Here is a 20,752-nt window from a genome sequence, read left to right on the forward strand (position 1 = left end):
AGGCCTTTAACCCTCAATTGCTCAGTTGTATAAATGAGATAAATGTAAGTCACTCTGGATACGGGCATCTGTCAAATGCTGTAAATGTAATGTACAATGATTGTGCCCTGCAATGGATTGGCACCTTGTCCATGGTATACCCCAACTTGTGCCCGATGCTCCCTGGGACGTGCTCGGGGTTCCCCGTGACCCTCTAGGATAAGTGGTATAGAAAGTGGATGGATGGATATGACTGCTTATCTGTTTTACTTAATTGTATTATAAACTCCCAACGTACAGACCTCTGATCCAAAATTCACCCCAGTTGTGTAGGAAAACAGAGAACCTGGCACTGTTTCACACTGAGCAACAACTGTCTCATTAACGCTAAGTGTGATTGTTAGCTAGTGACCACAAGATGGCGGTGAAAACATGATTATAAGACCTAGGCTTTATTTACTTATTTATTTCCTGTTTCTCTTGAAACTTTGTGTAATACAAATACATTTTTTTTTACTAACAGTTTCTTTATCTGTTTTTAATGACAACAATCTGTTCATTAATAACGTACTTAATATAAAGTTTTAACGTAGCTAGGCTGTGTAGGTACATTCCCTACTAACTGTCAACGACGCAGATCTGAAGCCTAGATGGCGTCCTAACAAGACACATAGTGCACTACTTGGTGGTGTGAAACTCATTATGTCATGTCCTACATCGTGCACCCCTGTAGGGAGAAGGGAGGGATTTGGGAACCAGCCGGTCTGTCTGTATTTGCATATGTAAATGAGTGGGCTGGGTTTATGGGGAATCCGGAGCACCTTGTGTGACCGGCGGGATTATTCTGATCCTGAGCTGTCCGACATAAACACCAGGATTTTCCATGAACATAAACGAGTTGTTTTTTATCTTAACCTATCTCTTTCGTTTCGGAAATCATGCGGAGTTTACTCAGTGGATGGGAATTTACAAGAGTTTAATGGATTTTCCTGTTCAGAAGACAGAATAACATTCCTTCAGAGCAGAATATAACGGGTGAGATTTATACCGGATTAATTCCTGCTTCAACAAGTGTGACCTCAAAACGTGTTTATTATAGTCTTCTTATTAGATGTTGATGTTGTTTTGTATTTAAAGGGATTGGATAAACCAAATTAGTGAATGAAATGAACTCAAACAAACAAACAAACAAATCCCAAAGGAATAGTAAACTAATACACAGTAGTAATAGACAGTAAGTACTGTGTGTGTTTACATTGTGTAATTTAAACAAGGACATCATTAAACCTGGTTTTAAGGATGGTTTTTAGATTTAGACATGTGATATAATAAACAATTGAACAATTATTTAATTTTTTTTTTTAGAATTTTGGTTTAAATGACTTAATTAAAAAATGTATCAGAGTGCTGTGGTATGAGAGGGATCAAACACTTTGGGACAATGCTGATATAGGGAAAATAACAAACTTCAGGATAACAGTAACATCACACCACTACCTCATTGATTATTTTCCTTTAACAGCACGTCCCAAACGTTTATTTCTTATTAAATGTTGTGAGGTCTCAGTATTACGAGACCTTTAATATTATTCAGTGTTATTGCATTTCCTTGTAGGTTTTATATCATTTTTGTTGGATCGTGGGTAATATTATACGTCTAATAACACCGAGACCTCATAACGTACGTAAGGAAGAAAAGAAAAAAAACACTTTGGGGTGTGCTGTTGTACGAAAATAATCAACAACCGTTGCAAAGTGGAATTACTGTTCCCACACTGAAGTTGATTATTTTCCAGTATGCCTTGAAGGGATTTATTAGATAGAGATCGAGAATACCACAGCGTATACCACAGAAATTTCCCAATGAACAATTTGACAACCTTTTAAAATTTTTTTTTATCCATTTCTAGTTACGTTTAATGTTTTGGAACGTTTACAGAGCAGATTAGTTTGTGTTATCGCTTACATTTTAGCAGTGATAAACATTCTTTCCCTAATGCATCTTGTCACGTTACCAAAAAAAAAGCAATAAATAAATAAATAACTGGAGTGCCCTAGGTCCTGAAAAATTTCCTTACTGGAAAACCTAAAGTTAAAGCTTTACTTTATAAACATGACCGTTACAGAGCGCTGACACTGGAGACTCCTTCCATGAATGCTAAATAACCATCCCCACACAGAAAAACATCACCATATCAGTGATTATGCTCGTTTTTAAAATATGCCATACGAGTCCTTGTGTAAGTCCTTACTATAGAAACGATAACGTGTTAGAAAGAGCATGTTAATATAAACCCGTGAGCTGTCAGAGCTGCAGTTATAGAAAATGACTCAAAATCATAACAACACAATGCTCTATATATATATAAAATATATAATTTCACCCACATTCACATGCAGCTTGGTAAAATGTCTTACAAGTCTTATAATAAATTGTAATGAACTCATTTAGTATTTGATTGAAAAGCAGAGCTTAAAAGGCTGTGTCCTCATCCCTCAACTGACCCCCTGGAGATTTAATAAAAATCAACTATTCACCCTTTCAACATCTGGCAACTCACCGAGTCCCTGAGGCGATCTAGATATTATTAGTTCCCTTTGTTTACAGTCAGGACTCCTGATCTCCTCGTCCCTCCCACACAGATTTTCCCCTAAAGGACTTCATTTCTCACAGTTTAATGGGTAATGTTTCTGTTTGCTCTCTCTCTCTCTCTCTCTCTCTCTCTCTCTCTCTCTTCTCATCTGTCACAGCCTGGAACTCTACTCGCAGTCGTGGCCGTGCTGAGGTAAGAATTTTGGGGAACAGTGAGGAATGCTGGGAATGTCAGATCAGGGCCTCCACCCTGTAGGGACGAGCTAAGGGCCGCTGCAAATTAATGTGAACATCCAGCCACTTCCAGTCTAACACTTCAACTATAAAAGCACATTTACTGAAATCTGATAAAGTATGACTTTTAATACGTTTAAAAAATATATATATATATATATATATATATATATATATATATATCAGTAATAAGTGTTCAAGCCACATAGAAGAGAAGATTATGAGTCTTAAACATCCCATATGTTGGTTCTGAAGTTTACACCATAGTGCTTTTGAATTCTCCATTTGGAATCTGCATTCCTTGACTTATTAACATCAAGAGAGAAAAAAAACCCAGATAAAATGTCCAACAGACTGATTTAAATGAATAAATAACTGTTGACGTTGGCAAATTGCTGTGGTGAAAGGGGAATGAAACACTTCAAAGTGTCCTTCAACGTTCAAAGTGTTTTATTCCTTACTTATCTTATTATTATGTCTAAGGTAGGCTAGTTCAGTGTAAGAATTGTAAGGAACAGATTAAAATGCGTTCTTCGTTTTAACATAAAGCTGCAAGTCTATCTTTTATACCGTGGTTGAGCCTGGTGCATTGAAACGATGATATCTGTCTACTTGGCTGCATAAATACTTATAAAAGATACGCAATTTATGTGGCCAAGATGCATGTGTTTTAAGATGTAAAACATTTTGTGTTTAGTTTAACCAAATAGTGATTAGGCAAAAATCCATCCATTTTCCATACCGCGTATCCTACCCAGGGTCACGTGGAGCCTGGAGCCTATAAAAGGGAGCTCAGGGCTCAGGGTGGGGGACACCCTGGATGGGGTGCCAAGCCATAGCAGGGCACAATCTCACACACATTCACACCCACTTTGGAAACGCCAGTCAACCAACACGCATGTCCTTGGACTGGGGGAGGAAACCGGGGTACCTGGAGGAAACCCTTCGAAGCACGGGTAGAGCATGCAATCTCCGCGCACCCTGGAGGTGCGAGGCAAACGTGCTAACCGCTAAACCGTTGTGCCCCCCCCTCCCAATTATCGTGTAGCTGTAATATGGGCAACCTAAATACATGATGCTTTTTGACTTATCTTTGACCTCTTTTGTACTTAACCAGTAGTAGCATGCTTCCTCTGTATCTGGTCCTGCTACTGTCGTTTTGCCGTCATGGAAAAGAACCAGATGTCGACTGCATTATGGTTTAGCTCCTCCTACTCACTGGCGAGATGATGGCGTCTGTGATCGCCAGAGGTACCAGGGCGCAGACCCTAAATCTTAAGGGTGTAGATCCTGAAACATGCATGATTGTCTTCAAAAACCACTGGGCACAGGTAATGCAAGATCAGATAGTCAGCTCAGTCTGACATAAAAACAGGTATTTTACAAAAGCAAAGAAGTCAATCGTCTAACACACCACCATGTTGTTAGGTTTTGCGGATCCTTGAAAAGCATGAGCCGACCCGCAACGGAGGCCATCTCCGTTCAGGCCCGATCTCCGGAGACGACGCGAGCGCTGTGCAAAACTATGTGGAGCACATGCTGTTCCTCCTGACAGAGGAGGAGTGTGGTGTCGGCGGAGCCATGGGCCCCATTCTGGAGTTTGTGCTGCTGGAGAACGTGATGGAGCGCCTGTTCGTTTGGAGCCTGCGACGTGACTTTACGGAAGCAGCGAAGCTGGAGCAGCTGTGTATGTACGAGATGCTGGTGGCACGGGCACGGCAGCCTCTGCTGCACCACAAGCCCATCCTGCGTCCGTTCGCCATGCTGCTTTCTTCCTGTGGCTCCAGCTCCAGCTCAGCGCCGGTGGAGGCCGAGTTGGTACAACTGCTGCACCGGCTGTCTTGCAATCTGGCACGTGACGACTCCGCCCTCCAGCTTTTCCTCTTCCACAGTGGGCAGGACCAGGGTGCTGCCAACTTCCTGCTCTTTTCACTGCTGTTGCCTTTCGTGCACCGTGACGGACCGGTGGGCACGCAGGCCCGCGATGCTCTCGCCCTCATTGTGGCTTTGTCAGCTCGTGACCTCACTGTGGCCAATCACATCACCCAGAACACCTACTTCTGCCCGGTGAGTGGTGTCGGCGTAGTCATAGTATCTCTTTCTTACTGTCATGCTTACCAATGTTGGGCTTTGTTTGTCGAACTGAATATGAACAAATTTAATCATAAATCATCGGCAGGAGCATTCGCATAATAAATGTGGTAATAAGACACATCCATAAGTTAAGACTGATAAGCCTATTCAATTAGGTCAGAAGTAATGGCACCCCGTTAAAAGAGGGCGAGCCATTGTCTGCGTTACTGGAAGATTTAGCACACACTGCACTTAGGAGGCGGGAAATGTTTAACCATTTAGTTATCGTTTTTGTCTTTTCAGCTCTGTGTGAGTTTTGTGTGCTTTCATAGGGTTAATCATAGGGTTAACGGAAACCTCTCATGAACGCCCTTCGTAATTTATCAGCATATGGACATGAGTATGAAGAAAATCAGTGTTACCAGAACAAATGTGGTGGGAATTTTACGTACGAAAACATACAACTTTACGTACAACTTCATGGAATAATCGATAAATGAGGCCCAGTACACATAACTTTTTTTCTAGATTCTTTTATACATACGAGACACGACTTTACAGTCGTATATATTTAGACCTGATGCCTAGATAAACTGACCACATTCATCCCACATCTACCTTGTTAGGAACCCCATTTTAATTTCATCTCATGTTTGTGGGTTTCTGAATCTTGTAGACCGACTGGGTTGAATATTTAACAGTAACAGTAAAAACGTCATGACGTATGTTTATTGGGAGTGCAGCGCCAGGCACATACACACACACACACACACACACACACACACACACACACAACCCTTATATAACAGCGTTACTGTACAGTAATTACAGGAAAGAGGAAAGGGAGGGGAGGCTTAGTGTAACAGCTAGCTGTTCTTCCAGAGAGGACAAGAGAGAATAGTGAATGCTTCTCACCCCAACAACATAGACAGTCTGTTGGATCGGACCATGTTGAGTTCAAACTCGTTGATCTGGGAAAAATGATGATATAGCCTTCTTGAGAAATGGCGACTATTAAGTCCATGTCTTTAGTATTTATTAGATGCATGTTTGTTTATGGGAATAACTAGTGATGTCTGTCGAATTTGAATTGGTCCTGTGAAATATTATGATGCTCTGGGGAAAAATATATAAAGAGAGAGAGAAAGAGATACACAGAGAGAGAGAGAGAGAGAGAGAGAAAAAAGAGAGAGGTGTTGAGCTGGCTTTACTATAATTGCTGGCTCAAAGCAACAACAACTCCATTCAGTTCTGTACACACACACACACACACACACACACACACACACACACACACACACACACATGCTAGTGATTTCATTCCAAAGACTTCACCACATGCCAGCATGTCCCCACCCCCCTTTATAATCCGTGTTGGATGTTAATCCCGTGTACAAATCTCTGCATTTGGTAAATGTAGTGTTTTTTTTGTTGTTGTTGTTTTTACTGGATTATTCTGGAGTTTCTGCCCTTGACCTGTCCTACCTGTCCTACAAGCAGACAGAAGGACCACAGTACTTTTGACTTCTCAAATCTGATTAGTCAGGAGGTGTTGATTCATTTTCAATAACAGCAGCGCTGACAGTAGTTCATATTAATGCGCTGTGTATAATACGTTATAATTTAGTCCGGTGCGTGTAGTCATAAGACCCGTTCGTTCAGTGGTGAGAAATAAATGGAAAATGGAAAGGAAACGGGTCAACAATTCAGGGTTGCTTCAGGGAACCAGTCCAAGATCTCCATGGCTCATGCAATATCTAACTGTCCACTTGTTTTGGTCCACTCCAAGTGAGAAACACAGCATATGTAAAAGCACCATTATATTCTCGACCACAGAAAAGTCTTCAAGAAAGAGGATTTGGCATGTTCTCAGTTCTCAGAAACGTGGCAAGCTACATTTCAAACTTCAACTTCAAAAGAGAGAGAGAAAAAAAATCAGTCTATAGCTGCTAAAATGTAAGTTGCCTCATGTGACAATCCACAACATTAAATATAAAATGAAAAAGTTTGTCATTCTTTAATGCATAAATAAATGTAATTGGCAATTAGTTGTGAGGAATAAAACACTTTAGAACATGCTGTTATAGAAAAAACTAAACTTGGATATTTTGGTGGTTTTGATGGTGGTGGTCGTGTCACACCCCCGTTATGGACTTGGATTCTGATTCTGATTTTATGATACTGGGTTTAATTCCACATAATTCCTGCATCTCACTACACATTTACATCTGTAATCTTCCTATATTTTGTGTTTGTGTGTGTGTGTGTGTGTGTAGGTCTTGGCCACAGGGTTGAGTGGTCTGTATTCTTGGCTTCCAGCTAAGCTCGAGGTCAACAGTGAAGGATGGCACTGCTTGGAAGAAGCAGACTGGATGAAGGTTCCAGCACTCGTACAGTTCCTCAACTCTCTACACTTCTGTAGCACCGTGTGTAAGGTGAGGCCCATGTCAGAAATGCATCCCAAAAGGTGAAAAACTTAAAGTGAAAAAATTAAAGTCGCGCCTCTTGGTGGCACTATAGCGCAATTGTTTACATTTTGGCCTATATCGTAACCAGCCTAAATTGATCTTTGTTCCTCTTATTGCTTGGCTTACGTCAAATCCATCTAGGCCCCGCCCATTAATTTCCACCATAATGGATTTTTAGAAACTAATTTGCATAATATACCAAACCTACTTATGCCAAGTACAGTAGTCTTAGGAATTGTTGAAACGTGAAAAGTTGGTTCAGGAAACGTTTTGGGGCGTGGTCATTGTTAAGGGGTGGACTTAAGTTCCAATAACAGTTTCTTAGCAACCAAGTCCAGTCGAGTCCTATTGTTTCCCAGGAATTCTCCTATTGTTTCCCAGGAATCAAGTCAAGTCGAGTTGAATTTTGGTACGCTGTATCGGTGTGGTATGAGTGTGTGTGTGTGTGTGTGTGTGATTTGTTGTTTTTGTTTGTTTACAGGTGGCCCATCACTCTGTCAGAGATCAGCTGCTTGGGTACATCTATAACGGTTTTCTTGTGCCAGTCATGGCTCCAGCGTTACACAAGGTGATTAGTGCTTGTTTACTTGCCCTTATTTATGTTGCTCTGTTTGCTCTTATTGGTCTAAGCTTCTTCTGCTCTGTGTGTTAACTGATCAGTCGACTTTGGAGGAAGTGATGACAACAACAGCTTATCTGGAGCTCTTTTTGCGGCATATCTCCGACCCCGCCCTCCTCCAGACCTTCCTAATTTTCATCCTCGAGCATCGTCATGACAACATCAACATTCTCGATACACTCGTCAGCAGAATCAACACTCCTTTTCAGGTTTGCATGTGATTCGCGTCATTCGCCGATATTAAATATGATCAGCAACGGACGGTGCCGTTAGCTCCGCCCCCAGTCACCTCCTTTAGACTATTTCCAACTACTTTCTATTTTTTTCTCGGTGTTGTAGTTGGGAACGGTATCTCTGGCTCTGTTTCGCACACTGATTGGTCTGTACTGCGAGGACATCATGCTGCAGCTCATTCTCAGGTAAACACTAAGACTTCCTGTTTCTCCTACCTTCTTCCTGTTTGATGAGAGTTTGATGAGAACGTAGTAACACTAGTTCTATTCTTTTTCCAAATGTGCTGAATCATCTCGTGGTCTTTTTTATCCTCCTCTGTGTCCTACTTCTTCTTCTCCTCCTCCTTCAGGTATCTGATTCCATGCTCTCACCTGCAGTGCAACGGGCGGCGTAGACTCAGAGAGCGAGACTGCTACTCTTCTAGCGCTGCTGCTCTTATCTCTCTTACTCCCTCATTCCTCATAGCCAGACCCTGCACGTCCCCAACACTGCCCCCTAAACCAGACTACATCCTTTGGTCAAAGGTCACCGAAGGGCTGCTAATGGGGAACATGGGTAATGACAAAACAGTTGATTGGGTGTTGAAACTACTATAAACGTGCTATAAACGTACAGGTGTGCATTTCATTCCAGGGTTTGAAGACCTTTTCCTGGGTGTGGATGGTTTGGGAAACTCCTGCTGGATGAACTCTGAGCCGCTGATGTACAAAAACTACCTCCAGTACCTGAGTGACGCACGTAGCATCATCAGCACCGGCGTGCAGGCGTGTCAGGTATGGTCTGCCCCTTACGACGGACTCAATCCCTCACCCGATGACTACTACCAAGCAGAGAAGGAGTTTGAGGAGCAGGAGGTTGGGGAGAGGGATAAGGATGAGCGTCCAGCTCTCACCACTCCTCCACTCCATTCCCCAGCTCCACACCATACTAGTTTGAGTCGGATGCCAGAGCTGGAGTGGGACGACAGTTACGACGCCGCCCCAGATGGAGAGGAAAAGGGGAATTTCCTCTTTGTAGAGCATCCTCAACCTCCGAAACACATTCAGGAGATGCGTAAAAGTGCCACCATGATGATTCCCGGGTCTTACGTAGAAGAGTCGGAGTTCCAGGATGACGTATTGGTTTATAATCTCGTTGCGCAGAGGGACGCACAAGATGAGCGGATGGCATCCTTAAAAAACCTTCACGGGACTCAAAACGGCAGGACGATGCAAACTGAAACCAGCCACAATACACAGCTTTACACCAACAGTAGTACAGAGAACGAGCTAAACAATAAGGTACAAAATCAGGACTCGGAAGAAGCTTCACTTATGTTAAATGGACATACCGATGAGAAGAAAACGGACCAATCGAACGATAACTCAGTTGATGTCCACCAGAACCAGAGCACGGTTTTAGAAGAGCAACATCAGGATACATCCAAGGCCTCATCCGTGCAGCATACTGGAGAGGACTTTGTTTCCCAGTGCCTCCAGTTTATTGACTGGGATAAAGAGAGCATGCTGGGAGATAATGTTTATTTCCAGAGGCTGACTGCGCTCTTGTATGGCGAAGAGACAGAAACGGACTTTAATTCGATTTGCACTGATTATGAAGATGATGAGAGGAATGAAGGAGCAGAGCAGAGAGACTGTGATGGAAAGAAACGTGTCCCGTTTACAGGTCAGGAGACGGGACCAAAGGGTTCTTAACTAGCTGGAACCAGGGGCGCAATTTACTGATTTTTATTCCCTCCTTCAGGCCCTTTCATCAGCGTGCTGCTGTCTCGCCTGGAGAACATGTTGGAGAATTCCATGGAGGTGAACCTGCTGGTGACGGGAATCCTGGCTCAGCTGGCAGCGTATCCACAACCCCTGCTGCGCTGCTTCCTGCTCAATACCCAAGCCGCATTCCAGCCCAGCATCCGCTCTCTCTACCAGGTCTCATTTCTGTTCAGTAATACATCTCTCATGTAGTCTGCAGATTGGACTCTGCTGCAGATATGACGCATACGTGTTTGTATTGCAGGTGCTGGTTTCTGTGGGTTGCCAGATTGAACAGCATGCAGCCTCCAGGCCCGAGTTTGCTCAGATGGTACAAGATGCCGCTCACTATCTTCTGTTCAGAGATGAAGCCTTAAAGGATAGAGGTGAAAAGGATTTTTTTTTGTGTGCGTGTTTTGGTTAGGGCTCTATGAATAAATTTCAGTGTTCAGAGTATGTGTCCAAAAACTGATTTTGATAATGATAACAATGTAGGACAAAATATAAAACGTGGACAGAATGTAGCAAATTTTCTTTTTATATATATATATATATTAAAGTCTGCATTCATAGCAACTGTGAAGCTGTTAAGAGGCTCCCCCCCCCCCTTGTTTTTTGGTGTCCTCTTTTTGGAAAGCCAGAATATGTTCATCTAGCTTTTGTGATGTAATGTTACCCACATCAGGAACAGTAATATTTATTTATTTATTCATTTATTAAAGCAAACCCAAACATTAAACATGTTTTAAGCTTTAAATAAGCTCTAAGTAAAAGTATTTTACATCATATTGCTTTTCTGTTGACTTTATTTATACTTACATATGTGACCTTGAAGTCATCCAAAAATAATCAGATTACATTACTTTCATGTTGTGATACTCGGAGTACGTTACTGATGACATTTTTTATGAAGTAATTTGTAACTGCAATGTAATATATTTTTAAAGTAACCCTCCCAACCCTGGATGTGTAATGTTATACATTATGTTATATATAGTATTAGCATACAGTAGTGAATATGAAGGAAACCATTTTATATTGCATCATAACAAAAATAAAATAAAAGTCAAAGATGGGTCCTGGGTCACTTATAATAAAATTATGATATGACCTCTCGGATGTTTGTGAATAAACACACAGTGGAGCGCTACTGCTAGTGTTCACTCTGTCTCTTATAGTGTAACATTACAGACTCATTAATATTCAAATACATTCTAAGCTCTGCCTTTTTTTAACTTTCTATAGGCATGCCAGTGCAACACTATTTGTGTATAGAGATTGCATGCTTGTATGCTTCATCTTATAGAACTGTTAGCAATGGGTGTGGCTAAAATGGGTGTGGCTGAAGTGGGTATGGCCAAACCCAATAATCAGAAGTCTGTTAAATTTGGACATGTAGCGTATTCTACATTGGGTTAAATGTATTCATGCCACAAGAACAACCTTCCACTCAAGCTTTATTTACAGTGTGTGCCAAATTGAGCTAAAATGAGCAATAGACATAAAACAGTTTCCTTCATTTGTCTGCCCTTTTCCCCCCGCCTGTCCCTCACTGTCTCTCAGAGTGGGATTTCCTGCCGGATAACGGACTTGGCTGCTTTCTCAACGGGCACGTCTCCGGGCGGCTTCCGAAATCTCTTCCTCCATGTCCCAAGATCCCTCCTCAGTCCAGGAACAGTGTGTTTGCCACATTCCTTTACGCCGAGTTCCTGAAAGAGCTGGCAGCCATCGCGCAGGAACACTCTATACGCCCAGACTGACTCATGGAAGAGTAGAAAAAAATAAATAAATACAAAAACCTCAGTGTAATCTGCGTCCAATAACAAGCAAGTATACAGAATGTGTCATTAAATGCTTAGTTCCTAAATTCTTCAGTTTCTGGGACAAAATCTTGCTTGGGATGATTTGTACTTCTTCAGTTCACTTTATTTCTTTATTTCAGTTTTTTTTCCTGACGTTTTAGGTTTTCTAAATCATTCGGGATTTCATCGGATACTCAGATTGTAGCTCTTGTATTCAGCAGTGATCTAGATCAGACCTGAAAATTAAAGGTGCGATCTGTCATTTTTTAAAAGTGTTTATATACATATACTAATTATATAATTTCACAGATAAAGATACTTTAGAAAGAATGTTATTTGCAATGTTACCCTGCAGTGAAGTTTTTATATATTTTTTTAATTGTAGGTTTCTCTTTACATTTTTACCCGAGCCCAGACATTAGCTCTGCCCCCAGATGAAACACAGCTACTCAGCTCAGCTTTTTCCTAAAAGGCCACTCTAAATGTGTAGTTTAGTGAAAGAGAAAGGTTTGTTAGTGTTTTCCTTGCAATTTTAATTCAACCTCAGAGGGCTCCAAAAATACAAACTGCCCCTTTAATGGCCTTATTAGTGTACATTGCTGTGGGTTGATGATGCTCTAGATATTTGCTTTGTTTTGTGTGTTGTGTGTGTTTACAAATGCACTTACAGTGGTCAATGTGTGTATAGAGTATGTATTACATTTGTACTTTTGTTTTATGATGTTCTGTGTATTTTCGGCAGTAAAACCAGACAAAGATCCATTTTCTGATTGTTGTTGCTTTGTAAAATGTGTGTGTGTGTGTGTGTGTGTTAATTAAATGTAGTAACCAAAGTTTAACATACGATTGGTCAAAATTCACACAATTTCATTCACACAATTTGCCAAATCAGTTAGCTGAGACATGTTTGGCATCTGATATTTGAATATATATATATATAGGTACTGGTACTACAAAGCGAATAATCCGGCTGAAAAATCCAACTTGCCCAAAGCACAGGCCAAATTAGTAAAAGTAGACATGGCAAACATAACAAATATAATCCTACCAAAACTCCAGTAGGGTCTCACTTTATATTTAAATATTTTCATAAAAAATAATTTAAAAAAGCTTTTCCAAACTCAATTCCATATATTTCTGTTTGATTAGATTCTGTTGTTTTTTTTTTTCTTTCAATATCCAATCCACGTTTTTGTTTTTTGTTGATATCGCCCTGACACCGGGGGTTCCTGCGATATAGCCATTTCTAGAATTAATTCTAGTTTATTTTATGTACAGCTCATTTCTATTGGTTAATAAAATAAAATAAAAATCAGTACCTGCCAAAAAATAGTGTGTTGATTATTTAGGTTTAAGTAAAAAAAAATAAAATCAGGTCCAAAAGTACCTGTTAACAAAAAGAATACTGTAAATGCTAACTCAACTAGCTGAATAAATGAATTAAATCTCACACACTAACACACACACTATACAGGGTCGAAATGTTATAATACATTTTTATTAAAGCTTTGCTCATAAATACAAACTGCAACCCTGTCATTTCATTTCACAGATAATAACACTGTCAGTGCACTTAAGTTCAACATCAACTTTTACAAAACAAACCATATTAAACACCACTGAACTACAGCGCTCACACTTACAAACCCAGATGTTTGAACGTAGGAAAGCCACAATATCATTTCAAAAACACTCAGATTGCGATACGACCTTTATAAGAACAGCTTGCTTTCATCTTATAGCCATTATGTTTTAGTGTGTGCTTTAGTGATTGTGTTTACAGCTTGTAAATACGCTAAGCATCTGCTCTGTGTGTGTGTGTGTGTATGTGTGTGTATGTGTGTGTTTGCTGATGTGTGTTTTATCTATACACTACTACTAACTATGACTTAACTCCTGTGTTCTGAGTGGTAGTTGCAGGAACTAAGCAACTGTCGCTTCTCCAGGAGGAGGGGTTAAATCCGGAGGGGGCGGAGCGAGAGCGAGGTGTGTCTGTTTGGCCGAGGCCCTGGTACTGCCCCTTCGGGGAAGCGGGGACGGAAAGGGGGTCGACGCCCAGTCGCTCGTGAGACGCCCCTGAGAGGAGGCCTGTGTGCTCGCCCTGCACGATGTCCACTTCGGAGCCGAAAAACAGCTTACGGGGACGTCCGAGCACTGTGCGACCTGCAGCGTGCACACACACACACACGATATATAGATTGAAAATGATAGAGAGAGAAAGAAAGGGAGACAGACAGAGAGACTGTGACAGAAAGACAGAGAGGAGACAAGATAGTGGCAGAGAGAGAGAGAGAGAGAGTAGGAGAAGTATATGCACACACACTGCAGAAAGAGAAAGCGATACAGACAGAAAGCTTGAGAGGAAGACTGAGAGACAGATAGACAGACAAAGACAGACAGAGAGGAGGAGGAGGGAAGAAGTAGAGGAAGACGAAGGCTACATACCCATGTTGTGGAGAGAGTAAGAAAGACAAAGAAAGAGAGCGAGATGGAAGGAGAGAGACATACAGACAGTTTGAGAGACACAGAGGGAAAGACAGGCAGACAGACAAAGAGACAGGTAGCGAGAGAGTCTGATAGTGAGAGATAGGAAGGGAGACAGACAGAGAGACTGAGAAAGAAAGACAGAGGAGACAGAAGCAGAAAGGCCGATAGAGAGACTGATAGATAGAGAAAGGATGGGAGGCAGACTGAGAGAGAGAGAGAAGAGATAGAAGCAGAAAGGCCGATAGAGAGACTGATAGATAGAGAAAGGAAGGGAAACAGACAGACAGAGAGAAAACCAGACAGAATGAAGAAGAAGACAGATACATACCCACGTTGCGGACTTGCTCTGAAATATCAGCTTGTATATCGGAAAAGTCCAGCATGGCGAGGAAGGAGTCGAAGCAGGAGCCTTCATCATCCTCACACACATACGGACGGTAACTGAAGCTGTAGTGATGCGCAATGGCAGCCACGAACATTTCTATACAAATTACAAAGTCCTACACACACAAACACACATGCACAGAGTCATTCATTACACACCTACATGTTGCAGGCATGCATATGTACATATGTAATAATGCATATGCATATGTACATATGTAATAATTATAACCCGGGCTGTGTACCTGTAACCCTGTAGCTACAGCCTCCACACTCTCCCACTCCCATGTGCGCTTCTGAGAGATCACTCCAACCTTCACCAGAAACGCGATGAACACAGCCTGCCTGCAGGGGGCGACAGACATCAGAGAATCAACCGCAGCACCCAACATGGCGATCTCAAACTGCACAGCTTAGTTTCTGACACACTTTGGATGTCCCAAACCGTGTGTTTGAAAAAGAATTTTTATTAGAATTAAGGAATGGCGTAAGCTCAATCATGAAAACATGTCATAAGCAAAAAAAAACCCAAAAAACAAAAAACAAAAACGGTTTAAAATAATGATACCTTTTATAAAAGTGACTGAAATCAACCATAGATTAAAACACAATCTATTGCCTCTCATTAGGCTGAGGACTGAGATAAAACATCACTAGCATCACTACACAGTCATCTATGCAAGCAGAATTGTTTTATTTATATTTATTTAGATATTTTATTTATTTATTGTTTGATGTGTACTTCTGCATTGAGACACATTAGCATATCTGAATCGCAATGCAGAGAGATAGAGAGAGATATAAGGTAGGTTAAAATATAAAAAATGAGTACTGGTCACGTGGAGCACCTGCACATCACCAAAACAGGAATCATCTGCACCTGTGAAGTGCCTGATAGCTTCATATCGCCAGAGCTTCCCATTAGCTTTCAAATGACACCAGCCCCATGCCTGTGCGTGGATGTTGTCCAAGAAGTCGGGCATTTTAGCTGACTTTGGAGCTCCAATTCCAGTTAAAATGGCACTTCAGGCGCTCATTTCGATCAGCTCAAAAATTTTGCTTATTCAATCGATCAAATTTTTCAGAGAACTAGACCTTTTTTGTGCTTGCCCCATCGCCCACTCTCACTGTAAACAAATGCTTGTGGACCAGTACTCAGCAATAGCTGCTATAACAGCTAGAATAGACAATAGTGTCTGTTCTACACGTTACAGTTTGCCATTTTGAGGGGGCATATTGGTAACACCATGACAGCGCAAACAGTATAATACACAACTGCACAAGTGCTCTCTGTGTATGTTTTAACTCTATGGCCGAGGTGCACAGACAGCCTGACGTGCACACCTCCAAAATCCAACATCATACTGCATGTACGATATATTGTGCCAAACAAGTGCTGATTGGTTGAAAGGTCTCAACCCTTGAAAATATCCCTCATACATCATCATAGAGTAGCTGAACACAGTTGGAAGGAGAACGCTAAATATACTCTTCTATATAGCTAACAGGCTCCCATCATTACCTGGTGTCGCTCTGATTGACAGAAGATGGAGGAGAAGTCCCAGCCATCCCAACTAGAGAAGGCGACTAATTATTTTCTCTTGAACTCACATGGCATGGTCATAACATGATGGTCAATTTGACACACTCCAAATTTCACAGATTCCACAATTATACAGATTTCAGAGGAAAAGCGTTTTAAAGCAAATCATGTAAACATACCAAAATGAGGCAAACACCACCATTTTGACACAGAGGAATTTCCCGACGGGTTTTAATGCACTCAGCTCTTCCTTCAGAGTGCGGTAGAACAGCAGCAGGCAATACATGGCAAACTGAAAACACACATAGTATATGTTTATAGAAACCGTAAACAACTCTGCCCCGAAGACCGAAAAACTTTACAGCTTTACATCTGACTTTGACTCTCACTGACACTGGAGACTCATTCCAAAATGTCTCCTTACAGAAAACACCATATCAAATGATTATTATTATTATTTTATTTACTTTATTTTTTCTGCAGACATGACCGTCTGCCATACATGTCCCTGTGTAAGTTATTATAGAAAATTTAACACCTTCTGACCAATCCGACTCAAGATTTCAACAGCGCTGTGTTATTAAGTCAAATAATTTACTAATGGACTCATTCTTAGATATGAAGGTGTGTTCAAAAGATGCGTACCAGCTGGGAGGCATTGTTGACGATGACGAGGTAAGTCCAGGCATTCCTGAAGCTGAAGTTTCCCTCGTCATAGACTCCAAACAACTGACACACACTAGAGAGAGAGAAGACATCCCAACATCACGGTGTTTTTGTGCCCATTTACAGGTGGATACAGGTATGTGTTCACTAATATCTCAAAACATGTTTTCTTACAGCGCTATGACAGTAGTAACAGGTCTGACAACGGTGTACTGCAGAACTCCCAGTTTACACCTGAACAGAAGAACCCTGGGGATGGGAAATCACATTATAGTTATTCAATTTTTACCCAATAGCTTTACAAGGCAGATTTATTTAAATGAACACGGTATATACACAAACCTAATTTAGTGAAATGTTTATTTATGTAGTCCTGTGTACACAGACCCAGTATTGCCATGTTATGCTGCTGTGTTTATATTGTCCCGCTCTATATGCTAATACATGTAGCATCATTTATTTAAAAAATTACTTAAAAAAAAATTGAGATATAGAAATGATGTTAACTTTTCTAACTACTTTATCCTGGTGATGATCATGGTGGATCTATCCCATGAACACTGGGCATGCGTAAACCTGTGATTTGAATTATTGTCAGAGCTGCTGTTATAGAAAAAGTATCGTCACCTTCCAACCAATCAGAATCAAGAATTCAGTAGCACTATGGGGTTTTTTTTTTCTTTAAAATTTTAGTTTACAGGGCTGTTTCTTGCTATAAGTGGTTTAAGTGATCAACTAGGTCCCCCAGGCCACCAGGGGGTGCCATGATTTTTAAGACAGGTGCTAAAAAAAAAAAGCACAGTTTACTACCATTTGGTGAAATGTTTTGTGTATGAGGCAGTCAGAGGGTGGCCACTTGTGGTGTGGAAAGAATCAAAACATAATGAAATTAGGTAAGTCATTTCAGAAGAGGAGAAATGGACCCAGAACTCATTGGTAAGAAACGAATGCTAATTAATTGGTTTGTTAAGGTTCTTGTTTCCGCTTGTTGATGTCATTGAAATGGAATAAGTGGATAAAAAGGTAGTAGCTGGTATCTACAGTAAGAAGTGTAAGGTTAATCCAAGTTACTCTAAGTTGCTAGCTTGGTACTATTACCAGTCTGAGATTTTTCATGATTGTTGCTTGATTTCGCTGCGGCTTTTTTCAAAATTTGCGATGAAACTTGCGGAGTTTTTTGTGCTTTGTTCTACGGAAAACTACTCGAATTGGCAAAATTACACTTGCACAAAACTGTTTGGCTTTCGTAGCGATGTTTGTTAGTAAATGAGACCTTTTAGCTGTACTCATGTTCGATGTACGTGAATCGAAAAGGGCTTTGACTGAATGCCCGTTGTGATAATGTCACATGATGCATCTTGGCCCAAATCTGCGGAAAATCTGTGGCAGTTTTGAAACATTGTAATTTCGTAAGTTTCGTAAATTTCTGTGATCGCAAAAATCACGAAGTTCGGGAGGGACTGTATTACTTATGACAACAGTTTTTGGATCACTTGTGTGGTTGAAACGTCAATCCCATACAGTACAGTTCAGTTCAGAACTATAGCAACTCAAATGGAAACGATTTTCCTGAGCTCACACCTGGTCTAATAGTCATTTTTGTCAGGTGCTGTAATGAAATATTTTGGTGCCTCGTCAATGATAGAACCCACTGAAAGCGATGCTGGTACATGTTTAAGCCCTAGTGTATACAGTTTTTCTATTTAGTTTTTATTTCATTTTATTGTTATTACCCTGTAGTATTAAGTCCGTTCATTCTTGCATATACAATCATATGTTTGCGTGAGGGGCCGCTGAGTAAGTTGTGTGTGTGTGTGTGTGTTCACTCACTCTCCCATGGCCCATGGTGGACAGCAGCAGAAAGGGGGCAGAAGCGAGCGCTGTTCCTGAGCCTCTAAAATAAGCGCCAGGTTCGGGTACTGCGTCTCCAGGAAGTTCAGCAGGAACATCAGGAAGTTATAGATGACATACGCCTCATAGCACTCGCGACAAGTATCCACATAGATGGCTATACTGGGGTACTTCAGAGCGATCCACTGCAAGGCGCACACACACACACACACACACACACACACATAGCTCAAACACATTCTGACAATTTGAATGTATGTAAGAGAAAGCAAGTTGATTACTTACGCTGTCTAAGCTGTAAATTGGCACCATCCATAATATTCTGGGGAAAGAAATATACATATAAATATATATAAAGGAATAAAACACTTGGGGGCATTCTGTTATAGGAAAATAATTTCCGACAGTGTAGTGTGATGCGGCACGATGCAAACCAGAGTTTCACTTACCAGCCTGTAGTTGACTATTTTCCAAGAACAGCACATAATGAAGCATTTTATTCTTCTTATACCAAGGATTCGCCAAGAAATTCAATTTTGTATGTACTGTATTAACGGCCGGTTACAGCTACATTAACGTTTTAGTCCATATATAAATCAAATCGCTTGTGTTCTAATTGCGTTACAGTCATTCTGTTCACCAGCTTCTCTGTTTGTTTGTTTTTTCCTCCATTGAAGTTAATAAATACATTTTTAAGAATTACAAGGGCTAAATGGGACCTTAATCACCTGTAGTGACCGTGCGGATGAATCACGTCCTCATGGTTATAAAGTTACAGAACGCAGACCAGTCTACACACACATCACACCAAGGGTTGTGCGTTTTGGAAAGGAGATTTTGACGCCACATGATGAATCCTTGATGTGTGTCATGTGTGTTTTGGTTAAAGATCATGCACTATTTCAGGATAATAACTGAACAATATACAGAGCGTGACACGCGTAATAAACCTCACCCCTTACGATTGTCTTCGGGATGATCACAGTTCAGCCCCATCTCAATTTATCCGAATACATTAAATCCATATATTTCCCTTTTACACACCTCTGAGGAGCGCAGATGTCATTAAACCCATTCTCCTGTGTGTGTTAGTGTGTGTGTGCGCGTGGGGGGACAATGAGACATATGGCCTATGTGTGTGTGTGTGTGTGTGTGTGTGTGTGTGTGTGTGTGTGAGAGAGATACCTGATGATAGGCTTCTGTAGTTCAGGTTGTGTGTAGTGCACAAGATGCTGCAGAATGCCCCACAGAGAGATGGGAATGGTTAAAAACACAAACACACCCGCGATGAACCACGCCTTAGTGTGTGTTCCAGCCTGCAACACACACACACACACACCATTAACAAGTGAAAGGAGGCATCACATCACTGTTGCAGATCTCTGTTTTTCCCAATGATGCTGATATGCGTTCACACACAAGAACACACATGACTGTGTAACAGCGCCTCACAGCAGAAGGTGTGTTTCTGTTCCTCGTGATGCGCACTGGATATTATGATATAATGCCTCTCCTCTGTTCACAACGCATAGCATATAAATAGCTTATAAATCAGGAATGTACAGTACAGACGCACCTCGGCTTTCTGGAGCTGCCACACAGCCAGCGGTAAAGCCACGGCCATGAGCAGCGCGTACACCGTCACGACGAGCGGCCGGAGCCAGCGGCGCCATCCCGCGCACAGCCGCGCCATTTCCCCTACACGCGCGCTCCTTGCATCCCGAGCTGCGCGAGCCCTGTGAGTTCCTGCCGCTTTGACGATGTGACTGAAGCTGGGTCAACCGGAAGGATGCTGACGCACCACGCACAGCCTGTGCATCCAATCTGTGCGGCCAGATTAGACTGACTATAGCCAATCCAAATCACAGTGACGCCATATATAGCCTACACTAGGTGTATATCAGACCAAATGAACCGTTTACATGTTTTAACCTTACTGGGAACACTGGGAATACTGGGCGGAAATCTTTTTTTTTTTTTAAATGGCGCCTGTTTATCCTGTTTCTCAAAGATTAAAATACATCACCATGCTGAAAAAAAAATAATAGAAACCCTCAGAGAATTTGTAATGGTT

The 20,752-nt window shown here is 41.4% G+C and overlaps 2 protein-coding genes across 3 annotated transcripts; one reads left to right on the forward strand and one right to left on the reverse strand.

The window, feature by feature from the left end:
* The first annotated feature begins 740 nt into the window (after positions 1 to 740).
* LOC128619629 (FHF complex subunit HOOK interacting protein 1A) lies at positions 741 to 12,495 on the forward strand. Of its 2 annotated transcripts, none has more exons than XM_053643928.1 (13): positions 741 to 1,014; positions 2,731 to 2,765; positions 3,924 to 4,137; positions 4,235 to 4,873; positions 7,156 to 7,314; positions 7,829 to 7,915; positions 8,008 to 8,175; positions 8,306 to 8,385; positions 8,550 to 8,755; positions 8,834 to 9,865; positions 9,944 to 10,122; positions 10,211 to 10,331; positions 11,509 to 12,495. In XM_053643928.1, exons 3-13 carry the CDS (start codon positions 4,033 to 4,035, stop codon positions 11,703 to 11,705), a joined length of 2,973 nt encoding a protein of 990 aa, XP_053499903.1. In that variant the 5' UTR covers positions 741 to 1,014; positions 2,731 to 2,765; positions 3,924 to 4,032; the 3' UTR covers positions 11,706 to 12,495. The 2 variants fall into 2 exon arrangements, with proteins under 2 accessions (XP_053499903.1, XP_053499904.1); XM_053643929.1 differs by having other exon boundaries at positions 4,012 to 4,137.
* Positions 12,496 to 12,911: 416 nt separating this feature from the next.
* Positions 12,912 to 20,371, reverse strand: LOC128619630 (transmembrane protein 184C-like). The gene is made up of 10 exons (XM_053643930.1): positions 20,255 to 20,371; positions 19,864 to 19,994; positions 18,964 to 19,000; positions 18,658 to 18,863; positions 17,002 to 17,076; positions 16,807 to 16,900; positions 16,341 to 16,453; positions 14,864 to 14,963; positions 14,563 to 14,734; positions 12,912 to 13,910 (listed from the first exon to the last, which is right to left on the reverse strand). Exons 1-10 carry the CDS (start codon positions 20,369 to 20,371, stop codon positions 13,630 to 13,632), a joined length of 1,326 nt encoding a protein of 441 aa, XP_053499905.1. The 3' UTR covers positions 12,912 to 13,629.
* Positions 20,372 to 20,752: the final 381 nt, after the last annotated feature.

Source organism: Ictalurus furcatus, chromosome 15 (assembly GCF_023375685.1).
Source record: "Ictalurus furcatus strain D&B chromosome 15, Billie_1.0, whole genome shotgun sequence".
Classification (NCBI taxonomy): Eukaryota; Metazoa; Chordata; class Actinopteri; order Siluriformes; family Ictaluridae; genus Ictalurus; species Ictalurus furcatus.